This window comes from Penicillium lagena (genome assembly GCF_028827675.1).
Source record: "Penicillium lagena strain IBT 129212 chromosome Unknown utg000001l_segment0_segment0, whole genome shotgun sequence".
NCBI classification, from domain to species: domain Eukaryota; kingdom Fungi; phylum Ascomycota; class Eurotiomycetes; order Eurotiales; family Aspergillaceae; genus Penicillium; species Penicillium lagena.
This window is the reverse complement of record NW_026623222.1, coordinates 2779142-2796559: the sequence shown is the minus strand read 5'-3', so window position 1 is coordinate 2796559 and position 17418 is coordinate 2779142. Positions and strand designations below refer to the sequence as shown.

The 17418-nt window shown below is 54.1% G+C and overlaps 8 protein-coding genes across 8 annotated transcripts; 3 read left to right on the top strand and 5 right to left on the bottom strand.

Annotated features, from left to right (window-relative positions):
- Positions 1-726: 726 nt before the first annotated feature.
- N7510_001212 (uncharacterized protein) lies at positions 727-1127 on the top strand (the record flags this gene model as incomplete). Its single annotated transcript, XM_056973139.1, has 2 exons — positions 727-777; positions 828-1127. 2 exons carry the CDS (start codon positions 727-729, stop codon positions 1125-1127), a joined length of 351 nt encoding a protein of 116 aa, XP_056838256.1.
- Positions 1128-2357: 1230 nt separating this feature from the next.
- N7510_001211 (uncharacterized protein) lies at positions 2358-2582 on the bottom strand (the record flags this gene model as incomplete). The annotated part of the gene is made up of 1 exon (XM_056973138.1): positions 2358-2582. One exon carries the CDS (start codon positions 2580-2582, stop codon positions 2358-2360), a length of 225 nt encoding a protein of 74 aa, XP_056838255.1.
- Positions 2583-3442: 860 nt separating this feature from the next.
- On the bottom strand, positions 3443-5313 carry N7510_001210 (putative general amidase; the record flags this gene model as incomplete). Its single annotated transcript, XM_056973137.1, has 3 exons — positions 3443-3594; positions 3663-4950; positions 5002-5313. The coding sequence occupies 3 exons, from the start codon at positions 5311-5313 to the stop codon at positions 3443-3445; spliced, it is 1752 nt and encodes a 583-aa protein (XP_056838254.1).
- A 135-nt stretch (positions 5314-5448) lies between these two features.
- Positions 5449-7101, bottom strand: N7510_001209 (putative pyridine nucleotide-disulfide oxidoreductase; the record flags this gene model as incomplete). The annotated part of the gene is made up of 1 exon (XM_056973136.1): positions 5449-7101. The coding sequence occupies one exon, from the start codon at positions 7099-7101 to the stop codon at positions 5449-5451; it is 1653 nt and encodes a 550-aa protein (XP_056838253.1).
- Positions 7102-8288: 1187 nt separating this feature from the next.
- On the top strand, positions 8289-9434 carry N7510_001208 (Hsp20/alpha crystallin family protein; the record flags this gene model as incomplete). Its single annotated transcript, XM_056973135.1, has 1 exon — positions 8289-9434. One exon carries the CDS (start codon positions 8289-8291, stop codon positions 9432-9434), a length of 1146 nt encoding a protein of 381 aa, XP_056838252.1.
- Positions 9435-10982: 1548 nt separating this feature from the next.
- Positions 10983-12240, bottom strand: N7510_001207 (uncharacterized protein; the record flags this gene model as incomplete). The annotated part of the gene is made up of 4 exons (XM_056973134.1): positions 10983-11442; positions 11506-11599; positions 11689-12071; positions 12125-12240. The coding sequence occupies 4 exons, from the start codon at positions 12238-12240 to the stop codon at positions 10983-10985; spliced, it is 1053 nt and encodes a 350-aa protein (XP_056838251.1).
- A 394-nt stretch (positions 12241-12634) lies between these two features.
- Positions 12635-13542, top strand: N7510_001206 (RTA1 domain-containing protein; the record flags this gene model as incomplete). Its single annotated transcript, XM_056973133.1, has 2 exons — positions 12635-12785; positions 12851-13542. 2 exons carry the CDS (start codon positions 12635-12637, stop codon positions 13540-13542), a joined length of 843 nt encoding a protein of 280 aa, XP_056838250.1.
- Positions 13543-13968: 426 nt separating this feature from the next.
- On the bottom strand, positions 13969-17295 carry N7510_001205 (ankyrin repeat protein; the record flags this gene model as incomplete). Its single annotated transcript, XM_056973132.1, has 1 exon — positions 13969-17295. One exon carries the CDS (start codon positions 17293-17295, stop codon positions 13969-13971), a length of 3327 nt encoding a protein of 1108 aa, XP_056838249.1.
- Positions 17296-17418: the final 123 nt, after the last annotated feature.

The window sequence follows — 17418 nt, the reverse complement described above, 5'->3', positions numbered from 1 at the left end:
TCGAATTGGGCAGTATTCTTCAAAGCGGATGCGGCAAATGGATACTGGGTAGTGCCGTTGACGACAGACCATGCCTACAAAACTGCTTTCTACACAACCACTATTTTCCACGACTGGCCTGGAGTGGGCTCACTCTGAGCCCAAGGAAAACAACCTTCTTCACGAGCCGCATTGATATCCTCGGACACGAATACTCAACTACAGAATTACGGCCGTCAGCAGTCCGTGACAGGCCACGGCCGAGGAATGAACCAGAGCTTATGCGATTCTTATACGCCCTTCCGTTCATGAAGGCGTCTATCCCTGGCCGCTCTGATCTTACCCGAATGATGAAGGAGGCAATCCGTACGACTGGGAAGGGAAAAGGGAAACGAACGGTCGGGTTTGACTAGGGACCGGTACAGGAGCAAGCGTTCGTGACGGTTAAGCATTACCTCTCCCGGATCCAGCTTACCGGCGACCACCATTCCATGCAATATCACCTGGCTGCAGATGCATCAGGCCGGGGTGTCGGCGCGTTCCTGTTCCAGATCGAGAATCACCCGGCGACGAACTCATTGCAGATGCACTTGAAGAAGCTTGGACGGAACAGGAGAAACCAGCAAAGGAGGATCATGACAATACGGCTGCTACCATCCGCTTGTCGGCATTGGAGGGCTCGAGACAAACGCCCCCAGGACCTTTATCAGGATCGGGCTGAGCAAGCACATACGGATCCTCGCTGAAATGATCCAGAAGGATGATCTGGTGCTGCTCTGGCGGACGGAGCTGGAGAATGTTCATGGCCGCAAACTGGAATCGCGCTGGTGTAGGCCGTTCCGAGTTAGGAGAGTGCTCAACCGCAGGAGATCGTTCATCCTGAAGAACTAAATACAGGCCTCACTCTCGGCAAATATCATCTCGACCTTCTGAAGCCGTTCGTTTCACGATCAGAAGATGGTCTAGAAGAGGCACAGCGGCTGGCGCGCCGAACATCAGAGCAACACGCAGAAATTGAGGCCATCATGAAAGAATACCGGAAGACGAAGTGGGACCGTCAAACCGGGAAAGACCTCAAATTGCTGTGGGCAGTCAGCACGGGGAACGACAAGGGCCAGGATCGAACTAGGGCTGGTGATGACTGGTAGACGGCCGCCTGGGAGACTGGAAGCTGATATCTACTTCTTCTTCCTTCGTCTCCTCTTTCTCTTTCCTTCTTCTCCTCACCCCAATTTTTTCCTCCATCTGTTACCTATCCACAACATTTGACTTTTGATCCGTATCATTTGGTTACCTGATACGGCTTTTCTCTGGGCTGCAACAACCGAGGCCTTAAGGTTCTTCTGAGTTGTAGCCCTTAGCACGGCAGAAGCAGTACCGACACATCTTCCCGACTGGACTGATCGAGACTTTCCCCTCGCACCCTTTCTCCTTACCCAGGGCCTTCGATCGTTATGAATCCTGGGGGGACTCGTTTCGGCCTGACGGACCCAGGCCCCGTAGTCCTCGCGGTGATTGGAACGCTCATTGCGGTAACCGTTGTGGCCGCCGCCGCTCACTATCGACCGGACCAAGTCGTTCGTCGTGGGTTAGCTATGTTCCTCCAAGCCCTAAGCGAGTACGTACGGGTGCCGGACATGGTTGTTCAGGACACTCAGGTTCGGAGCACTGAGTCTTCTCCTCCGGGTTTCTTTTCTCCTGCCCACACTTCTTCGGTTAGGAACTCACCAACTCCTGAGGAGGACATACAGGAGCAGGGAATGGTGGAGGACCTTCCCGCAGGGTTCCCCTCGGGTTATGGAGTAGTTCTGACAGAAGCCCAGCTTCGGCACGCATTCTTCTTTTCACGGGCACTCCAACGAAGAGTCGACCCGTCAGGCATTTACTGGCGACCCTCGGATCGGTTGCTGAGGGTAGCACATCATGGTCTTTTGTTCGAGCGCCGGGTTACTACTACCGATCCAAATGCCCCGATGACGCCGTTCACTTGCCCATACCGGTATCCAGAGTGGGTGCGCCGGGCGAATGCTGGCAATGACTGGCTTTTCCACGCGAACCATTACGAGCATCCGGGGTACCTCACCGTTCAAGGCACAGTCCGTAAGCGGGTAAGTAATGTCACAGCGACTCGACGGGATTCGACTGGCCGGTATCGCGGAGCAGGACCCAATGAAGCGACCCAACTCTCAACTACTGCCCGCCCACAACTGATCGCACACCTATTGCAGGAACAGGGTATGGCTCACCCGGATGAAGCTCCCACAGCTACGGCTCCGACGGAGATCGACCCGCAAATCCATGACATGCAAACTCAATGTGTCTTACAGATTGCGCAGCGCCAGACCGTTGAACGGATGCACCAACAGGCAGTTCAAGAGTTACGACAACAGGTAGCCGTCCGCGATGCCTCGCTGCAGCAGATGCGGCAGCGGAGCGAGGTCTTGACCACCGAAAATAACTATCTTTCCGATCGGGTAGATCTTGCGGAAACCCTCATTATCGGCACCGAGCGACAGTTGAACGAGCTTCGGACTGACCGGGACAGGATGCTGGAATCCCGAGACCGACTCGGGGCTGAACTCCAAGCGGAACGGCGAGCCCATCACTCAACCGTTCGTCAGCTCTCCGAATTACGGTCCGCAACACCTGATATCAACGATCTCCCTATTACGCCCGGTCGCCAGCGGATCCGGCTGGTGCTCACATCTAACGAACAGGAGGAGATGCGACGAGCGATGTCATCCGTCGAGGCTATTCCGCGGGGTTTTCAGCCCTCGAACCGTCCAGCTCAACCGCCTGCTACGGCTGCTGGCGGTCCTGACCCGTCAATGACCGAGAACCCGGGTCCATTCGATCACCAGTCACCAACGGATACATCGAGCACGGGAACGTATTACTGAAGGCATGGGGGGTTGGCTCAGGGAAACGTGGGCTGCTTTGTAGCTTTTTCTTTTCTTCTCCGATCCCTTCCGTGTGTTTTGTTTCTCTGGGTTTCCGTTCTTTCCCAGTGCTACCCATAATCCCTGGCCTCCCGACAGATAAGGGTTACAGTTACCCCTCTTTCGGTTTTCCATATCTGGAATTTACTGAGGAGGGAAGTCTGTTGTAAGAGGCGAAGGTGGGTGACTAATTATCACCCACCGCCTCCCCTTGAATAATGGTAGGGTTGGTTTGGTTCGGAATCTACTGAAACACGCGGCGTGTGGGTGACCACAACGAACCTCAAAAACGGTTAAGATCAATGTTTTACTGCCTTGCCTATCGCTTGGAGCCGTCAATTTCCGAAGTAGATTAATCTCTAGACTACTTAAGCACATCTAGACCTTTATTTACTATGTAGGCCTTTCAACCAAGGAAGTTCTTTGAGTTTAAATACGGGAGGTCACATTATGAATAAGTCTGCGAAGGTTGCTATGTATACATTACATGCTCCAGGTAACTGATACTGCCATTCAAATTGAAATCATAGCTTCGCATTCACACTCTGCCCCTGCACCGCACGATCCACAATCTCCATCGCCCGGAGCAGATCATAATCATGCTGCTTAGGCGTGATGACCTGGACACTGAGCGGAGAGTCCAGGTATACGCGGCGGTCGACCGTTTTTTCGTTCCCTGGTCGATCTATTAGTATACTTATATCACAAGAAAGGGAAAAAAAGGGAGAGAGGGAAGAGACATACACAACAGTCGATTCGCCTTATCCCAGCTCCCCAGCACCGGCGCATCCATTTCACGACCACTTTCAAGATCCTTCTCATTAAACGGCCGCACGGGGACCACTCCAGCCGGGTAATCCAGTAACACGAAGGTGGACGTATAGCCCACAGCATTGTAGCGGTCCAGTTCAGGGACGGGATGCGGCGCGACGGGGCAAATGATAGCATCGATGCGACGGGTATGCTTGGAGGAAGAGGACAGAGTCCACATCTTCATCATCTCCTTCTCGACCTCTGCGCGCTGGGCCTGCAACGCCGCTAGTTGGTTGATATGCAGGGCTTTGCCGCGCTTCATGCGGCCCTGCAGCCAGGGGATGAGAGGCTCGCCCATGCCCTCGATCAAATCGAGCATGCTAGATCCGTCGTCGACGCCCATGAGGCGGCCGGCTAGGGCTTGGCATTTGGGGAGAACAGGTGGGAGCGGGACATCGATGACTTCGACGCCTGGCGTGCGGCGCAAAAGGGTTGCGACTTCGTTTAGGATGCGTGTGATTGGTGGTAGGGGAGTGACGAGGCCGTCTGTCTTTAAAATGCCCACGGTGAAATTCCGTGGAGGCGACAGGGAGATCGTGGAAGGAGACGGCCAGTAGCCCGGTATGCCGTCCTCACCGAACAGCTCGGCGCGAGGGACAATCTCCGCCATCACGGCGTCGAGATCCGCCACCGACCGAGCCAGTGGCCCAGCTACGGCTTGCAGCGCAATGCGTCCCTTTCCAGGTATCTGTCCGCTCTCCTGTCCACCGAACGGCACACGTCCCTGGCTGGGCTTGAACCCATAGATCCCCTGACACATAGCCGGCACACGGATGCTGCCGCCGATATCTGTGCCGAAGCCGACCATCGACCCATGCATAGCGACTAGCACGCCTTCGCCGCCTGTACTGCCGCCAGCGGTCCACTGGCGGTTTAGCGGGTTCAGCGTGCGCCCGAAGAGGTGGTTGCAGCTGTCCAGCGTGGCCAAGGTCTGTGGGATGTTCGTCTTTGCGATCACCACCGCGCCGAGCGACTGCAGTAGGTCGACGAGTGGTGCGTTGGCCGACGCAGGCTTGAATGCTAGTGCTGACAACCCAATACTCGAGTCCACACCCTCTACGCAGAAGGTGTCCTTGACGGACACGGGAAGGCCGTGCAGTGGGCCGACGGGGGTTCCCGTGCGCTGGAGGTGCTCATCCAGCTCACGCGCTCGCTGCAATGCACGCGGGAAGAGAGGTTCTGTCAAACAGCGCGTGAGCTGGTGGGCAATGGCCGCTCTCTAGCATAGGTGTTAGTATAACCAGCCACAAGAGGAGAAAGAAAAGCGTACCTTGCAAAACGCTTGCACCACCTCTTCAGCCTTCAATCTCCCCTCGCTCATCTCCGCCACTAATCCGCGCACATCGAACTTCTCAGTAATATTTAGATCTTGGGAACTGAGAAGTCCACATGTGCGCGGGATTTCCATCACGTTGACGCGCCCGTATTTTTTCGGGCCGTCGGTGATGGATTCAGCGGGCTCTAGCATCCCCGCGGGAATGAGGTGTGCGGGTAGGCGCCATTCGGCTGGGATAGATGCAGAGAGCTGGGCTTGTTTACGCTGTGCGACGCCCACATAGGCGGGTTCCTTGGACGCGAGCATGGTGGATGATGGATGTAAGATGATCAGGAGAAAGAAAAAGAAGTTTGGTTTGATGTTGTTCGGCTGCGGGGGAGTGTGGAGAAGAAACCTCGGCTGCTCCTGGATCTATGCCGATACATCAGTCTAGGCAGTGAGCTAAAAACGCGACACATCCCTCCCAAACAAATTGTTCAACAACCACCGAAACCCAACCCGCAACTTGTTACGCCAGCTAATGCTCATCGTGAGATACGCCGAGTTCCACACCAACCAGGCCGTGCGGCCCGTCAATCCCTCGGGCAGGTACTTGTTGCGCGTGCTGCCATTGGATTGATCATGCGGGATCTGCATCAGCGCCCGCGCGTTGCCGATGTAAGCCAGTGTGCCGAGATTTCGGAACGAGAAGGGCGGCGTGTGGGCTAGGTCATCGCGATTCAGATGGGCTGCGAGCCATTTGGCTTCCTGGAATGCGGCCTGGGCCGTGGCGGGAGGCGCCCCAGTCTCGGGCATGGCGGTATCGCCCAGTGCGAAGACATCTTGGAGCACGGCTGTGTGGCCGGCTTCGTTTTCCAGCTGTACGCGAAGATGGCCGTCCACCAGCAATGCGGCGGTTTTGGGGGCCTTTTTGTAGTGCCACTGCATGTTCGCGGATGAATCATTCTTGAGACGCGCCGACTCCGTCGGGAAGGCTTCGATAGACCCCAATGACTCGTTGACAAAGTTGGTCATCGCGTTTCCAGTCACCCACACGCACAGGCCGACGCCGACTTCTCCTTCCTCCTGCGTCTTGAGCGTGAGGCAGTGTTTCGGGTCCATCTCATACGGCGGCTCAGCTCCTGGAGACCCCCAGCGCAGACTCTGGACATGATGAGATGTTTTGATGTCAATCCCCTCGGCCTTCATCGTCTCCATCGCGTACCGTGAGAGCGACTGGTCAAACATGGACAGGACTGAAGGCGCAACGTCATACAACGAGATTTGAGGAATACCTGCCAGAGCAGGGTATATTTTCATCATATCCGAATAGATGAAGTCGCGCAAAGATGCTGCCAGTTCGGTGCCAGTGGGACCAGCTCCCACAATAGCAAAATGCAGCAGCCACTTCCGCATCTCCGGGGTGGTTGTGGGCAAGACGGCCAGCTCGAAGCATTCACGTACGCGGCGCTTCACCCGTTTGGCGTCCCCGATATCTTTGAAGAACATCGCATTCTCCCGCACACCGGGGGTACCAAACGTGCGGCTAACGGCACCGACCGCAATGACCAATTTATCATAGGGAACCTCGAATGTCTCCCCTTGTTCCCATTGACGTTGGGCCGCTGGCTTCAGAGAACCTTCCTCGAATTGTCGCTCATCATCCGTCCGCGGCGTCTCGGTCACCCCGCTCTTGACGACGGTTGCCTCGCATAGAATTGTTTTCCTCTTCAGGTCGATGGCACGCGCTGCGGCCTGGATAAAGTCAACTTTGGCGTGGTGGTCCCGCACCGGTTCTACGATATTAGAGAAATCCAGGGATCCGCTGGCCGTATCAGTGAGGAGAGGAGTAAAGACGAAGTATGAGCGAGGGGAGATAATGATGGGTGCATAGGTTTTGGGTGATAGTTTGCGCGACAGGGTATAGCCTCCCCAGCCCGAACCTAGAATGACGACGCGCTCCTTGTGGCGACCAGATTCACCGGTGGCAGTGGAAGGTCCGACGTGGGTTGCGAAGCATCTCCGCGTGACAGCTTTGGGAAGGTGGACCCGAACTGTAGACAAAAAGACATGGTGGGTTGGAGACCGCACCACGCTCAACGACAAGGGATGCATTTTCCACGGATCTGAGAGCTGTAATGCGGCATTGTTAATCGTGGTTTAGGGTACGTAGGTATATAATCGCAGCTGTGGTTAATAGACTTTTCCTTCTGACACATCCATGACTTCATCCTCGGCAGGGCCATGAAGGAAAGAGTCGGAGAGGAATGTTGAGGCTATCTGGAGCTCCACTGAGCTCCAATCGGCAGCAGGTGCTCATCTCTCCCGTCATTAAGTTTAGTAGAACTGCCTGAAGCCCACGGCGCGAGCCGGAACTCTTCGGGAGCGTCGTGAGGAAGAGTAGCACGTGCTCGGGAGGCTATCGGGAGAAACAGGCTGTGAGCGAGATTCCCCAGGTCAGTAGTCTGCATCCATGGTTGACGGGGTCAGGGAGAGAAAGCAATAATTAGGATGTACTGCAGTCAAGGGGACAAGAAAGTACAGACACGGAGACGATAGGGATGGTCACGTGATGTCCCTCCACACAAACCAGGCGAGTGGCGAGTATTCTTCAGATGACTCAGGCGAGCTCTAAAGTGGATTCTGCGCAAGGAAGGATGATACAGAAGCCATGAAGCTAGATTTCCCCTTCAACCACGATAATCAACACGTTGTTCGAAGTCCACCCGATGTTAGTCATCGAACTTTCCTGGGTCGATGATCAATCAACTCCGTCTGGGAGATGTAACTTGACATCTAACTTTCCTCCATAGATTTCTAATCACAATTTTGACCAAGTTTCTCGACAGCTTCCTATATACCAGACCACAATCTAGGTCCCTACGAACCCACTACAAGGAAGTGGCGTTGCGTGGCGCCCCCGTCGTCCTCGGACTTAGGAGTAGATTACCACGTCAGGAATTACCCGTCGCGGACCTTCGCCCGATCTACTTACTTTCTATACATTTCCAGAGCATTCGCGCATCAACCATCTGACTCATACACTTTATTGATCATTCTCGGCCAGTTCCAAGTCCGAAAGCAGGGTAGCTGCCGTTCGGAGAGTTGTTTGGCCCGAAGGCAGCATGGTTGTACGTACACCCATTCGTGGGCTCGCTGTGACGAAATACTACGGCTGCCTGGGGGCAAAAAGTATACCGGAGGTCTATATAAGTGGCATACATTTCCATCCGTTGCTTTCTGCTGTTATACCCACAAATATTTGAATATTCTTCCAGTACTTGGTATACTTTTCTATCAATATGGCGAATCTCTACTACCTCAATAACCCTCCCCATCCCCTTTGGGATTATATCTCCGGTGCCCTTGAGGAGCATCCTTTCTTTGCTCCTCAGGGTCGCCACCCGCATAACCATCACCGTGGTCCTCATCCGCATCCGTTCGGAGGGTGGGGAGCTACACCCCAGGCCGAGGACGTCCCTAAACAGCCCGAGGAACAGCAAGCTGGGCCGTCCGACAAGCAACAAAACGAGGATAACTCTTCCTCATCATCAGACTCCGAGCCCTCGGGCGACGAGAAGAAGCACCGTCACGGAAAGCGCGGTGGGAAAGGAAAATGCAAGGCTCGTGGAAAGGGCTGCGGCAAGGGCAAGCATGGACCGGGCCATCACCACCAGGGATGGGGAAATCCCTACGCCGGTCCTTTTGAAGGTCCCTTTGGAGGTCCTTGCGGGGGTGGCCCTCACCACCACGGTGGACCAAGAGGCCGTTGGTTCGGAGGCCGAGGAGGCCCCAGCGGACCGCGAGGCTGGCACCGTGGCCCTCATCCCCATCACCGTGGGGGACCACCTCCGTTCGCACGGGGAGGACCCGGATTCCCAGACTTCGACTTCCTACGCAACCTAGGCGCCCAGTTCGGGTTCCCCTTCGCAGCGCAGACTCCAGAGGGCGTCGACTTCGTACCAACAGTGGATGTCTTCGACACGGCAACCAAATACGTCGTGCACGTCTCTCTCCCCGGCGCAAAGAAAGAAGACCTCAGCATTGATTATGATGCCGGCGAGTCCGTGCTGCGTCTGGCGGGTGTTGTCTACCGCCCCGGTATCAACGAGGATCTGCACCAAGGGCTCGTGATGGAAGAGCGTGCGCGCGAAGTGGGCGTGTTTGAGCGCGAGGTCCGCCTCGGCACGCGCACGGCTCCGGCTGCTGTTGTTGTCGAGGAGATCACCGCGAAGCTGGAGGATGGTGTGCTTAATGTTACCGTTCCTAAAGTTCAGGAGCCGGAGGTGAGCAAGAAGAAGGTTGTTGTTGTTGAAGAGGAGGTGAATGAGAAGGATGCGATGCCTGTGGATGAGAGCGATAGCGAGACTGCTACACCTGATGAAGGGTCTGAGGGTAGCGATGTGGAAGGCGAGGCGAGGGAGTATGTCAAGGTTGCTGTGCAGTGAATAGCCAGTTTTATCTACTACTTAAGGTTCTAATGTTTTTAATTATCCGGCGTTCTGATTCTAGTTTTATAGTTATGATTCCTTGTTTTTGAAAATTCATTGCAACCATTCGGGCCTATCCGGGGCTCGAAATGGTATACATGTCCATCTTTTATCATTTTCCTGTAGCCGCTTTATTAAAAGTCCAATTGGCATATATAGCCAAAGGAGCTTCGTCGATCTCGATGGTCGGCAAATGATGCATCACTGCTCATCTTCACAGTGATCTGATGGTGGTCCTGATATGTGGGGCCATCGAGTTAGCATAGCTTCCTAGGTCTCTTTTAGTAGCTAAGTAGAATCCTATTTTTTTTCTGCCGGGTTTCTGAAAACATTTGAAGCCTTTCCAACTTGCGGCCATCCTCTGCCGAACTCTTTGAGGCTCTGCCTGTACAGCCGCTAGTCCTCAAACCCCTGCAGAAACGTATTCAAGAGGTTATCGGACTCCTTGGACAATTGGATGGCGTTTCTGATCGGGGATATGAGCAAGTCTTTTGGGGTCCCAAACTCATATCACGAGGGAACTGGTTCGAATGGTGCCAGACTGTCAGTGGACGGCAGGGCAAGGTGGGCATAGGAGAATGATTGGAAGCCGATAAAATCGAGACTTCTTCCCAAAAAACAAAGGATCGCGATTTTGAAAAATCCCAAGACGCATTGCGGGAGATTGATAGATTCATGGACACAACGGCCTTCCGCCACCTGTTGAAGAAACGCCCCAATTGGTAGAAAATTTCGATTCGGGGTTGCGGGGTGATTTGGGCTGATTGAGAGCCCATGTTTGCGGTCGTTGGGGACCTTCATTATTGGTTGTAAGACTGTCAAGTACTGGATGGCACAATATCGAACAGCGGGGTTGTCACTACTCAAATCTGTCAGGTTCTTGGAGTAGTCCTTGACCTGCTCGAGCACACGGGATTCAAGAGAAAGAAAAGTCTTTCCAGAGGAACCCCGAGCCTGAGGAAGCTCTTTAAGGTGTTTTCTTGACCCATGGACGCTGGTACAGACTTGAGAGCTCTACGGGGCTTTCGTCTGTGTAGTTGATTGTCTTGATTCGCAACTGACTTGTCATATTTCAGTCCCAGAAATAGTCCCATGGATAGCGATGTTGGGAGGTTTGTTCGTGGGCGGTTTTGGGATTTCAGCCCTGGAACTAAACCCAGCTTCAGCGACTCATTCTATTGGGTCTGACTTCAGGTTAGTGGTAATCAAACGATAAATGTATCGAAGACAACATACGCTGGTAAGTGTGTGTGGGTTGCGCTTCGATTCTTGTGGGTTCATGGCGCTGTCCTCTGCAGGTATTCTGGGGAGTGTAGAAAGGAAGAAGTGGAAAGAGGGATAAACAACGATTTATATACGCGGGCTATTATGTGGGTGCCTGTAGGCCTGAGGTGTCCAGCCTCCATTGTCTTTGTTCCTCTATAGAACTCTATAGACAGGGTTGGTATAGCTTATTGATGTTTGTCTCTCGAGAGATATCTCAAAAGATGAACCATCTTATACCATTCACCTCTCCAAAACCCACTGTCTCGGCCAGGTCAACCAGTTCTGAAACCCAGTATGGACGATCTTCTTCTCAATATCCTCAAACAACTGCCGAGCCGCTCCATTCACAAACCAGTAATGATCCACTAAGTGCAGAAGCACGCACCAATGCCCAAGAAGAATCAATGCTACGGGCTGGTACGCTTCTAGGTCATCGCGGAACCGTTTTGAGAGCCGGTATGCCCATAGAATGGGCATGCCGAATTCAATATTTGGGCCGGCGAGCTCAATTTGGCGGATTGAGCTTTCGAGAGAGGAGAGTGCTGATTTGTAGTCGTTGCGCCGGTCATGGTCTTGATACTGATTAGAGTGAGATGTACTCGATGAATGCGGGAAGGGATAGTCTTGGATGAATTGTCGGAGTCGGTCGATCTGTGTCCATGTATCTGGCGGAAGGAGGGAATGTTTAAGCGTCGCCAGACTTCCAAGGAACCATGTCAGCTAATCCTTTCTTTTGACAGTCAAGAGTTTAAGGCAGACGTACTTTGGTGGCAACTTCTCATCCTCAATCCAAACGGAAAAAACAAACGGCGCCCACTTGGTTTTTTCAGCAACGCCATAAACGGCTCCAGAACAGTCTGAATCCCGGTGATAACTGAGAACATTTCCACGATATTTGAGATTGGCGCTGGCCAGCGATCGACACCCAGACGCAGCGGCAACGCACACACGTGCACGGTAATCATCGATGCAAAACAGAACACCGGCTGCCAGTTGCTCGCGTCAATGGGGGAGGCGATCAGGTCCCGGAACTCCTTTAATCCTGCGGCCTGATGATAGGCCGATGCCTTGCTGTACCGGTCTCGCTGGGCGGGATAGAGATAAGAGCAGTGCATAGCTGCCATCGCGAGGAGCCCGTGCATGACGTATTCGTTGGAGTAGCCCTCAGTGGGGAGGACATATTGCCAGGTGTACCGGGCGTCAGGGCGGACGGCGATGGTGTTGCAGGTGACAGTGCTGAAGTGGTGCATCAGCTCTAGGTCGAGGGCCCAGTCTTCTTTGGAGGGAGTGCCCTCTGGCGAGGTGCATAGAAGATCCAACAGATCGGCTCTGTTTTCTGAAGAGGCTGTTGTCCAGGCAGCAAGTCCGAGTGGAGTCGTTACTTGGGACTGGGGCTGTGAAGGTTGCGATCGGGTGGCTGGCAACTCGGCTGGTGTTGATGGTGCTGGAGATGCATCGCTTGGTTCAACTGGAGCGACATAGCTGCATGGAATGTCATGCTTGACACAGTTGGTGCATGGATATTGTTCATCGCACTGTCTCTATTTAGAATGTGGGTGCTAAAGGGGGTAGAACCAGCAGACTTTCAATCTCCGTGTCTTGCACTCTCGACAACCGTTGCGCGACTTGCGATGCGATCTCCGTGGGCCCATAGCGCCGTACGGGTGTTGTAGATGGTTAAACGGATTCGAATACGGACACGGAAGCGAGTTCGAACACGGCTCCACTGTCGGACCCACAGGGGTGTCAGATTGAGATTTTCTGCGTTAGGCGCAGCAACGCCAGTAGCGATTAGTTCCCTATCCTCCGATTTAGCCTGGAGCCTAAGCACCCCGAGCGTTTAAATATGGCGGTCCCCTCCGCCATGTCAGATAGATAGTAGGAAAAACAAAATGAACGAGTGGAATCTGTACGGCTACACGCCTTCCATCCCAGCAGCTGTCATCTTTATCATCCTCTTCGCCTGCTCGACCACCTACCATGGCATTCAGCTCACCAAGGCGCGATGCTGGTACTTCATCCCATTCGTGGTAGGCGGCGTGTGTAAGCACATCTCTCCCCGCACCAGAACGAAGGCAGCCCTGATTGACAACCCTGCAACAACACAGTTCAGATAATCGGCTACGTCTGCCGCGCCGTAGGGCACAATGACCTCGCCTCGGTACCTCTCTACGCAATGCAGTCTCTCTTCATCCTCCTTGCGCCGCCCATGTACGCCGCCTCAGTGTACATGGTCCTAGGCCGATTGACGACGTACCTCCATGCCGAAGAGCGGAGTCTCGTTAATGTGCGATGGATGACCAAGATCTTTGTGTCGGGCGACGTGCTTTCGTTCCTGACGCAGGGCTCGGGAGGAGGTCTCATGGCGGGAAGCGGCAACTCGCGCAAAATCGGAAGTTATGTCGTCGTCGGCGGCCTGGTGATCCAGCTCGTCTTCTTCGGATTCTTCGTGATCACCGCTGCCGTGTTCCACGTCCGCATCAACCGCAACCCAACCTCCAAGGCGCAGGCGGAGCGCGATATTACCCGTGCTCAGGGATGGAGGCAGCGCAATTGGGCTACGGTGCTCCTGGCACTGTATCTGGTCAGCGCATTGATTCTGGTTCGGTCTATCTTCCGTCTGGTGGAGTATCTCTATGGGTTTAATGGGTTCCCCATGACCCACGAAGCGTTTATGTATGGCTTTGATGCTTTGCTTATGTTTTCGGCGATGGTGATTATGAATGTTTACCATCCCGCCACTATTTTGGGGGATGGGAAGGGAGGGAGGGAGATATATGCGGATGCGGTGGAATTGTAAATTCCCAAAACTATAGACGAAGACAGCTTCGGTATGTCACCGAATGGCATTCCATGGCACATTTCAGGCCTAAACCTCTAAATCATTGATAATCAGAATAGTCACAAGTCAATGGAACAAGCGAGCAAGAGGGAAAGCCCTAAGGGGACAGAGAGATACACATGAATAGGGTGACTGAGCCGACGCTGTAAATGGTTAGAGTGATTCAAAAAGTAGGCGACATATGCTGTATTGGTTCGGTTAGGGAGATCCTGTGGATTTAGGCTTATGGCATTGGGTACATATTCTCAACACAGCTGCCCAAGTAGAGCCCGAGAGACGGAATGCAGCAAGAGCCGTCCGTTATTGCGATATAAGGGATATAGTGCAACTAGACATTCGCTTTTTCAAAACACAATAAATGCCGTATATACTAGGTATGTCATGTTATCGTTGATAGGATCTAGCATTTTCCACGCTAGTCCGCTGAAAGGTCGATGGCCTTGCACTGCCACGCGTAGAAATAGGCAACAAGCTAGGCCCATAGTCCAACTCAGCGCTTCTGCGCGAGCGAGCCAAGCTCAGGATCTTCTCAATCTCCAGCGCCTGCAGCGAGTCACCTGCAGATGAGAGTTCAGCTGCTTTCCTCCGCCGAGACAGCCAACCCCGGCCGCGGAGGGTACCGAAGAAGTCACTGATATCATCGACTGAGAGCGCAACCAGAATCAGGGGGATGGAGATGGCGAAGCCGACGCCGAACGTGTACTTGGCGACATAGCCCAGATTTAGGTTCTGGAATTCTTTCATGTTAATGGTAAATATGGACGTGATGAAGGATAGCGGTAGGAAGATGATGGTTACGATGGTGAAGACCATGATGGTCTTGCTTTGTCGCGTCGTACCTGCGGCCTGGTCGCGCGCGAAGCGGGCCTCGAAGGCGTTGGCGTGTTTTTGTTTGAGATCTAGAAGATCGGTAATGGAGTGGTAGATGCGCTCGGCCTGCTTGTCCATGCGGTCGATGTCCTTTAGGTGCATGTCGATTGTGCGCTGCTGGTCCTTGAACCGTTTTTTTACCTCGTACTGAGAGCGTTGCTGCCCGTAATAGATCTCGCAGATCACTTCTTGGAAATCGGCGAGGACGTGCTTCTGGTGTTCGAGCACTGTGCGGATCATGTTGAGCTCGTCGCGGATGTCCTTGGTCTCGGCTAGAAGATCGGTTTCCTGGCCGATGTCCAGCAGTCTGTCGACGAAGAGCGGTTGGCCCTCGTCATTCTCCAAGTCATCGTCATCTGCGGCGTCGTCCTCGTCTGCTGGGTTGCCCGAAAAAGAGCGAGATGAGTTGCGGAGGGGTTTGTTTAACTTGCGATGGCTCTTGAGCCACCCCGATGCTTGTGAGGAGGCACGGTTAAACCGATTGAAGAGGACCGTCTCTTTATCCGTGGCAATGCCAATAGACGACTCGAACATATCCAGGAATTGATATTCATCATCGCCCAAGCGGTGACGATCAAATACGCCCGAACATCGGTTGGTAATGATAATCGCTAGATCATAAAGCGACTTAACAGGCTCGCGCGTCTTGGAGTTGATATCCTCGATGATCCCGTCGAGCACGTTAAGCGGATCATTCTTGGGCTGATCCCACCGCTGCGGAAACCCAGTGACGATCAGATTCGTGCCCAACACCCACATCCACAACTGATCCACCATGAAAATCTTGGGATCCTCGCCTGATCCTGCGCGGCCGGGACCTTTGGTCTGGTAGCGGTAGACCACTTGATCCTGATCACGACTCTGGGTATCGATGTTCGGGTAAAAAAACTGGTCCAGCGTGCGGCGGACATGGAGAGAAGTTGACGAAGACGACAGATGTGCGTCAAGCAGCATTTCATCCCTCGTACGAGCCCTGCTGAGTCCGCGCGGCTGGAAAAGAGAATCCATCTTTTCTGCTCGTTGAATGGCCTCTTGCATCTTCTGCCGTCGTTCTGCGGTCTCGAAATGCAGATATGGTAGGTAGACACAGACGTTGCATGCAGAGACCAGGGGGTCTTTACATAGCGTGGAAGTAGTGAGCGATGATTTTGGTTGCTGTGGTCTATTCTCAGACCTGGGCGTGCTGGGACCGCTGCCTGGTTTGCCGCCGGCTTTTTTCTGATTCCCCTTGCTCTTCTTCACCGATCCCTCATCGAGAGAATATGAATCGACCCGCTTGGGCTTCCCGCCGGTTTCCTTTTGCTTGCGACCAGCGGGCAGGGGACCAGGATCTGGCGTTTTAGCTTGAGCAGCATCTGACGCCTGCTCCTCGCAGCTGCTCTCCTCTTCTCGACGCCGTGCGCTGCGAGGAGTATTCTGGCACAACGGACGCATGAAATGCGAGTGAGTCCTTTGGCCGCGGTGTTGGTAATTAAATGACTTCTCCAGGCCTTTGAATCCATCGACGTCGTGGGCACCCTCTTCAATAAACGACTTGGTGAGCAGCGCCTCCACCCAAGCCATATTGTTAGCCGGGAGATGGATCCAGCGGAAATCAGTGGCTCGACTGTCAGCCGGTAGAGTTGTGACGGCCTGCTTGCGTGGATTCTCTGCGTCTTTGCCATAGAGCAGCTCAAATACAGAGATGCGCTTGACGCGGTTTTCGTTATGGAAGTTACCGAAATCAACCACAGTGGCATCGAATGCCCGACAGGCATTCCGTGCATCCTCGGAAAGAGACTCGACATTATTGAACGGCGCCAGCAGCAGGACAATATCCTTGCGCTTGAACTGCGCCGCGCGCAGGAACGGCGTGCTCCCGAAATTATCCCGCACTCGACGTTTGAGATCCGGTCTCTCCAGCAGACACTCCACCACTTCGGTATGACCACCCTGCGCCGCAAGATGCAGTGGCGTCACGCCGTTCAAAAGCTGGCTGTTGATATGAGCTCCGGCGCGCAACAGCGTCTTCACAATAGCCACAGAGCCCCTCTCACACGCATTATGTAGCGGCGTCCAGCCACCATCACTGCAGGCATTAACTGCCGCCTCATGCTGCAGCAACAGCAGTACGATATCCTCGCGATCATGCGCCGTCGCAATATGCAGCGCCGTCTTCCCTCTCAGCTCGGCGGCATCAATCTGCGCCCTCGGTCCATCCGGTCGTGTAAGCAGCAACTCAGCGAACCGTCGATTCCCCGTTGCGCACGCCCAATGCAGCGGCGTGCGTCCCAATTCATCCTGACCCCCGGGTCCATCAATCTGACACTCGGTCCGCAGCAACAGTCCCACAATATCATCACCCCAACCAGAGCGACACTCCTTATCGGCAGCCAAATTATGCAGCGCATTCCTCCTCCGCAGATCGCGCGCATTCACATCCGCACCGCGTGCAATAAGCAGTTTCAAGGTCTCGGCATGATTGCGCCACGCAGCGCTCATGAGCGCCGTGCGGCCCTCCTTATCCGCTGAGTCCAGCACCGCCCCGTGGTCGAGCAGCAATTTTACGATTTCGTAGTGATTGCGCTCGACGGCGCGGAGTAAGGGCGATAACCTATTCCCGGTGACTTCTGTCTTTGCGCCGAGGGAGAGGAGGAATTCCGTGGCACGCACGCTGCCGCGATCCGCGCTGCGCATCAGCCCCACGCGCAGGAATGCGTCGCTGAATTGGCCATGTTCGCGGGATAGGCCGATGATGGTCCGGAGGGACTCGAGGTCATCTTGCTCGACTGCGCGGAGGAGGCGGGGTTCGAGGCGCTCGTGGCCGTCACTTGTTGCGCTGGAGCGTCGGGATCGGGCCATGATGGGGTGGTGTGGCCAGGCGGGTGTGGCGATAATATCTATGGACAGCGTATCGGCCTTTGATCTGGTTAATCCATTATTAATATGTTGAGAAATCCCCGAGGATGGCAGGCAGTAGAGAAG